Source organism: Pipistrellus hanaki (genome assembly GCF_964339955.1).
Source record: "Pipistrellus hanaki genome assembly, chromosome: 15".
In the NCBI taxonomy this organism is placed as follows: domain Eukaryota; kingdom Metazoa; phylum Chordata; class Mammalia; order Chiroptera; family Vespertilionidae; genus Pipistrellus; species Pipistrellus hanaki.
In genome coordinates this window covers 23,813,689-23,821,346 of record NC_140517.1, presented here as the reverse complement: position 1 = coordinate 23,821,346, position 7,658 = coordinate 23,813,689, and the positions used below count along the sequence as shown (strand labels likewise).

The window sequence follows — 7,658 nt, the reverse complement described above, 5'->3', positions numbered from 1 at the left end:
TAGTGGCACAAGAGCCACGGGGGTGGCCCGAGTGTGGCTGTCCCTCCTCTCCACCTCCTCTTCAGTCCAGGAAGGCTTCCTTTCCGCAATGCCAGGGTAGCGTCCGGGGCCAGGATGCCCCAGTGGCACACAAGAGATGCTAGGCCCATCAAAACCCACCACTTTGATAATGTGGGAGAGGGAAGGGGAACGGAGGAGGGGGCCGAGGGAGTTAGATTCGGCACAGAAACAACTGAGGAAGACTTCACTTCCCTTCTCTGCTATTTGGAGATTCAAACCCATTTACCCAAATCACTCCCGTTCTCACTTGGGAAACATCAAACAAGAGCAGCCTGAGTCCTGGTGCGGCGCTCTCACACCCGCCAGCTGACCCAGCAGCCTGCATCCCAGGCGCTGGAAAAGGCACTCAGGCAAAGAAACACACAGTGTTAGACCAACTTAGTGATTTTTATTGATGGGCAACAACTTGATATCCTAGGCATCACTAACTGTGTACAACTGGAGACGCAGCATTAGAGGAGAGCAGGCAGCAAAAGTAAACAGAGTGGACTTAAGATCAATCGTCATCATTTTGCCTGTATTTCATTATGTGTACACAGGAGCATGAATGCAATTTGAAATCTTTTAATGGCAATAAAGTTACAATCACCCATCTATGTGACTAACACCTTAACTCCAAATGTTTGATCTGTAATGTGTACGTAAGCAGTTTCTCGTCACACAATTATTAAAATGTATTTTTTTCCTATTTGGAACCAGCAACTCATTTTTTTGTGTTTATTTCTTTTGAAGATCTGTTTCTTCTCCAATAACTGGCTCATTTTTATCATTTATCAAAAACTAAAGGGTGGGGGGAAGAAAGTGTGATGGATTAAAAAATTCATTTTTTAAGTAAAGATAAAATTCATTTTCACAAATTTACAAGTGTCATTGCTGGTGCAGAATTCATCCTACTAAAGCAATCAGACTTGGAATCAAATGCAAGTTCCTTTCCAACTCAGGAATCAGCATTATTTCAAAATTATGGATTTTTGTGTATTTTCTTAAATCAAGCGACAGTCTATTTCAACCAAGTGATTTTGATTTGGAAGTTAGAAGACACCATAAACTATGTTGTGCACAAACCCAAGGCATCTCCTTTGCATTCTAGCCCGTTTTTGCAAAAGGGAGGAAGAGTCTCTCTCTAAAGAGCCACTAGAGAGAGGAAGGAAGTGAGTGAGAGTTGGTGTTCTACAAGCAGGTGTGGGCACACAGCACACGGCTGTTACAGCAGGTCCACTCGGCGGTAGTAGAGGAGGTAGGCTGTGCGGTCTGCAGCGGGCTTCACCACCTGGTACTGGTTAATCACCTTGACCATCTGGTCATCGATGCGCAGCCAGCCGTTCAGACCAATCTGGAAGACGTCGGTAGTATAGTGACCACCCGTCGCACTGCTGCCATGATGGTAGACCACTGGAAGAGAGGCCCAACGGGGGGGGGCCCAGTGAGACAAGCACTGCACACCAACAGCTTACACACACCGCCTGACTGCCTCCAAAAAGCTGTCTGTCTTGTGAGACACTTACCAAATAGGTGGGAGAGAGAGAACTTAATAACACAGGCAGTTTATTCAAACACAAAGACCTTAAACAATTTACAATAAAAAGGTATACACATACATCTTAACATCCTTTAAATGTTTAATACATCACAAACAATAAAACAAAATGCTGATAAAATAAGGTTGTTCCATGTGTCAGCCCTTTAGGCAAGGGTTATCAGCCAGATGAATATTCTAAATATTTAATACTTTAGAGAGAACACTGGAAATTAGAACATGAAAGACATCCCCACAGAGCCACAGTATAAAGTAATCAACATCAGCCGAAACCGGTTTGGCTCAGTGGATAGAGGATCAGCCTGCGGACTGAAAGGTCCTAGGTTCAATTCCGGTCAAGGGCATGTACCTTGGTTGCGGGCACATCCTCAGTAGGGGGTGTGTAAGAGGCAGCTGATTTGATGATTCTCTCTCATCGATGTTTCTAACTCTCTATCCCTCTCTCTTCTTCTCTGTAAAAAATCAATAAAATATATATATTTTTAAATTTTTAAAAAAATAATCAACATCTGAAAAAACACCCAGAGACCTACAAAAAGTTCATGCCCTTGATCTAGCCAAGTCCACTTCGAGACTGTTCTAAAAGAGAGTATCAGGATCTTAGACACAGATATTATAACAATGAAAAAATGGAAGAACCTAAATACCCACTAGAAGGAATTAATGAATTATATTACAATTAGAGGCCTGGTGCACGAAATTTGTGAGGGGGGGGGAGGAAGGTAGGAGGAGGCGGTGCTCAGTTCAGCCTGTGCCCTCAACCAGTCCAGGAGCCTTAAGGGATGTCTGACTGCAGCAGAGGCGGGAGAGGCCCCCACCACTGCCCACAACCATAAGCCTGCTTCTGGCTGAGCACTCCTGTGGGAGTGCACTGGCCGCTAGGGGGCAGCTCCTGCGTTGAGCATCTGCCCCCTGGTGGTCAATACACATCATAGCAACCAGTCGTTCTGCTATTTGGCCAATTTGCATATTAGCTTTTTATTATAAAGGATAAGTGATTTTTCATGGAACTGATTGTGATATAGGAATATGCTATATTACATGAAAAAATGAGAATCCTAAGTATTCTACGAAACGTCTTCTATGATGACTCACAGCATCTACCTCACCGAAGGCAACACAGAAGGAAGGATGACAAAGAAGCTAGAAAATGCTAATAAAGACAGCCAGAAGAGCAAACTCAATTGTTGCAAATAACTATCAAAAGAGATTACAGCTTCAAGGCACAAGAGACTCAGGCTATAGAATAGAAAGAATGGGGGGAAAGGCCTAGAAGACAAGCTGGAACCACAGGGAGCTCCAGACTCCTGGTTCTGGGACAGGGTTGTCCAGCACCCCTCTCACCCACCCCAGAGGGGGATTCCCATGACTGACTGAGAAGCATGTGACCTCAGGCCACCTTCTCACACACACCCTCAGGGCCATATGAACAGTTTGAGACTTGTAACCAGCTGGGTGACTCCGTGTCACAGCCACTCCAAGCACCATGTACTACAGGTACCACACGGCAGCAGGAAAAGGTCACTCTCAAAGGGCCAGCCTGGCGGCTGAAACCTTCTCTTCTGTCTCAGAGACAGAAATGATCATGTCAAACAAGGTCTTATGGTCTTACGTTGGGCTCAGTTTAGAGCCAAGAGGGTTATTTTGTCAAATTCTAAGCACCAAATTTCAGGTAAAACACACATTTTCAAATGATTGCCTGACTTAAAATTCCATAGCAATACCGATAGTGAAATCTTTTCTTTATGTTAAGTGGCATTATGGCAAAATTTGCCTGAGTAGAAACTCTTTTATCATTGCTTTAATGGGGAATTAGTGTACAAATTTACTTACCTGCAAATAGTCTATAGGTTCTATGACATTTAAAATTCTTATTTTTAACTCCTGGAGAAAGCAGCTCTGAAAAACAAAATATCAACAGCTCCAATCTATAAAAGCACTTACAGAGAGTCTCAGAGTAACAGAAGCAAAAAACTAACAAGTCTCCGCTCACAGAAATACCTGGTGAACAAAACTCTATTCCCTTATTTGCATAAAAAGTGACCCACAAAGAAAATTAGCTGTGCAGTATAGTAAAAGACATAATCAGCAATCAATCCATCAAAGAAGTATGAGTAACATACTGAAACTATTAAGCTCATGCTAGAAACCCCTTAAAAGCAGATGCTCTAAAAAAGTGTGTGTGGGGGGATGCCCTCTTAACAGTCTTAAAAACCTGGGCAGTAATAAAATATTTTACATGGGAGCCAGGACACAAAGCTTCAATTACACAACAGTGATATGGCTTCTCCAAAGAGGTCCGACTGCCAGCTGGAGCAGGCCAGACCCCCTCGTCCTTAAAGCACAAAGTTCCCCTTTACAGAAGCATACTCCGATACTGGGAAGAGTTCACCTGGAGATTACTGGCTCCTTCTCTATTTCTCAGCTCTGTCATTTCTCTTTCTAGAAAGAATCTGAGGTGGCAGCTGATATAAAAATACATGTAACGAGAAAAGCCATGCAAATAGTGTCTGTAAGAAACCACACAAGTCAGTCCAACGAGGTGGTTAATTTGGGGGCGAGGAGAGGTGCAAGAGTGGGTCACTGTTGGCGTGCTGTTTCCTGAAAGCCGTGCAGACTGGGACGATGACCCAATATGTGATTCTCGGCTGGAGTTTCTTCCTTGTTCTGGTCCTCAGATGGGACCAGAAAAGCATGCTGCCTGAGAATGGAGCAGCTCACTATCGGAGGAGGGGAGGACCATAAACTGGCACAGGAGTCCATTTTCAGCCACAGGAAGAAAAGGAACATCTCTGGGGTATAGAAGCCGAGCATAAGCACAGGCTGCCACCCACCAGTTCCTGAGTCACTGGCCCAAAAGGCTGGGCGAGTGGGTGCCGTGCTGTGGGGAGGGAGGGGAGGCGGGGAAGGTGACAGGGACCCAGGGCTCTACCCAACCCAGAGACACCATCCCCTGTCCTCTTTCCTGTTTTCCAGACACTCTGATTATTGGGAGAATCACCTCTAACTTGTGTTGCTCCCCCTCAAGCTTCATTATCAGAAAACATTTTTCACAAATTCTGAAGCTTTCAAGGAAAGCCACTTCAAGCTGTACTTATAGCAAGACAACCCGAACTTGGTGATTTTGCCAGAATGTGCCACCGCTGCTAAGCCCAGGTTACCTGATGGAAACTCGTGGCAACACACAAACTTAACAGGTATGTTATGCAACTGGGTCAAAGAAACCCCCTGTGGTCTATAGAGAACATTCCCAATTCACTAAAAAAAAAAGTCCATTTAATCAGGCTGATCCATACAGTTGTTAATATGTAGTATAAGAAAAATTATTCTGTACCATTAATCTATAAATTGATACTCATTTTGATGGATAAAACCTATTTTTTTTCTAATCTAGTAAGAGTATATGTTTTATTTTTGCCTTTATTTTTAAAAAGCCATTTTAATGAATTTGACAAAAGGTCTATTAAAAGTCAAGAAATTCCTTAATCTTGACCTTCTACAGAAATGCTCATGTGTCAAATGCCCACTGGTTTCCAGGAGTACTGTCACCATAAACGCTGTTGCCTTACATAGTTCTCACCTTTACTAATTTCCAAGTCCACAGGATATTCAATATTTTTTATAAGCTTCTGACATCCGCCAGTCTTCTCGTAAACAAATCGCTTCAGGTGCAGCACAAGGACAGGAGGAAGCTTTTCCAGGGTCACCCTCCGACTAATCTCGACCTGGGACACAAAGCACACAGGTCCAGCGGCCATCTGACTCCAGGAGGCAGAGGCCATGCCCCTTCCCCTCAAAGACCTCAAGGGCCGGCTCCTTATAGTGCATGGCAGAGCTTCTGGACCTTTCCAGGGTTGTGAGATCTTTTCAACACCTTAGAAAGCCACTGGCATCCTTCTCAGAAAAATGCATGTATACCTGTAAACACAACTGCAGAGGATCCCTGGGGCGCCTGAGCCCACTGTGAACTCATGCTAGCAATCTTTGCTCTGTGGCACTAATGACAAATTGGCATAACTGTAAAAAAGCTAACTAAGTGGTATCTTGAGTTATATATTTATTAGCTTGTTTTTTAATAACTCACAGTATTGATAAAACTGAGGCTGATATGTTTCTTGAATTAGATGCTTTAACACTAAAACTACTTATTCTAACCCTTTCATAGCTTCTAATAAATGCTTTTTATTAAATGCAACTTAATACTTTCACAAATCTAATGAGTGCTTATTAAAATGCAAACTCACAAACAATGCTTCATTCCTTTATTGTTCTCTATATGTATAAACTCTTTAAGAAAAGGTAACATGCCCACCGTGTCTTTATATTCAAGTGTTTCTGTATCTAACAGAATCTGTGACTGAATGAAAGTTTGTGACTGAATGAAAAGCATGAAACTAGGAATGATGGCTCCGTGTTCCTCACCTGAGAATTGGGAGAGCTGGATTGAAGTATCTCTGGGATGCTTCTCAGTGTAGAGACCTGTCATTCTTACCTTAACCTTTTGTACGCCATAAGCATCTATAGATGCAATTAAATTCAAAATATCGTGGTGTGCCCTAGCTGGTTTTGCTTTGTGAATAGTGTGTTGGCTTGCGGAATGAAAGGTCCCAGGTTTGATTCCAGACAAGGGCACATGCCCGAGTTGCAGGGCTTGATCCCAGTAGGGGACATTCAGGAGGCAGCCAATCAGTGATTCTCTCTCATCACTGATGTTTCTGTCCCCTCTCCCTTCCTCTCTGAAATCAATAAAAATATATTTTAAAGGAATGTTTTTTTAAATCATGTCGTGTGGGGATGGTTTCCATTTTGGATGCTTGGCAGTTCACTGGTTAAACCTCAAGCAGTTCACTAGATGGCTAATCGGAAATTCTTAAATGTGTTTTTGGATTTCTAGACAAATGGAGGCACACTTTCTTATTACTCAGCAAAAGCAGACCCCAATCACACTGTCCCATGAACCATCATCCTATGTACACACACACACACACACACACACACACACACACACACACTTGACCTAAAAGTATAATAAAATTAAACTTGGGCTTCGCCAGAATGGCTCAGTTGGTTGAGTGTCATCCCATGGACCAAAAAGTCACCAGTTCAATTCATGGTCAGGGCACATGCCCAGGTCGCAGGCTCAATCCCCAGTGCCAGCATTCAGGAGGAAGCCAACTGATGTGCCATCGATGTTTCTCTTCCTCTCCCTCTCCCCCGCCCCCTCTAAAATCAATAAAAACATTTTAAAAAAAAACAAAAAAAAAACTTGGTATTTTTTAAAGTTTTTTTTAAAAAACCACATTACAGAAATTGTGTTATTTGCTCTTTACAGATATCACAAGTTGTCCAAAATGTCCCTTCCTCAAGTATCTGCTTTTCTGAGTATTCTCTTATCTGATAACCACATAACCATCATGACCATGGAGCTAGAACAGTTAGAATTGTTCTTTTTAATCTTCAAAGCTCTGCCAAAAATCCACTTCTTTCTTGAATCTTTTCTCTCAGTCAGCCACCAAGAACAAATCATCTTTCCTTAGCACTCTCTGACAATAGTCCAATAACCACCTCTATCTCAATCCGAACCTCCCATTCCACCTCCTCCCCAAACTCCAAGTTTAACTGCAGCAGAAGCAACAGCGGGAACAATAGATACATCACAAAGGGCTTTCCCGACAGCCCAGGGACTGCCTCCGCAGCAGGACGAGTAGGCGGCCCTGCACAGCTGGCTCAGAGCGCACGAAGAGTGCCCCCGTGGCCAACACAGTGCATCCACCTCTGGAGTCACAGCTGCCAGAGAACAAGCTGTGGAGAGCCCCACAACCAAGTTCACATTCCTGCCACACAAAGCACCTCCCTGAAACAAGTGCCCACTAGCTTTCTCTTCCATTAAGTCCCACCCCTAGAATCTGCTTAGCCTATTCACAAAGCCAACTGCCAAGATTCTGACACTGGCTTCCACCATTTTTAAATTTTAAGCAAAACTGCCCAGGAGAAGGAATCAGAAAATATGGTGGAGAATTAGGCATAGTTTCTGCAAATCCCCAAGAGCTGGCTTCACCAA

General features: G+C 43.4%; 1 protein-coding gene across 1 annotated transcript in view; it reads right to left on the bottom strand.

The window, feature by feature from the left end:
- Nucleotides 1–428: 428 nt before the first annotated feature.
- Nucleotides 429–7,658, bottom strand: part of USP10 (ubiquitin specific peptidase 10) — a 51,512-nt gene continuing 44,282 nt past the window's right edge. Inside the window, 3 exon segments of the mRNA XM_084905561.1 lie at nt 429–1,452; nt 3,431–3,496; nt 5,178–5,322. Coding sequence (XP_084761687.1) covers nt 1,265–1,452; nt 3,431–3,496; nt 5,178–5,322 — 399 coding nt within the window. The 3' untranslated portion in view covers nt 429–1,264.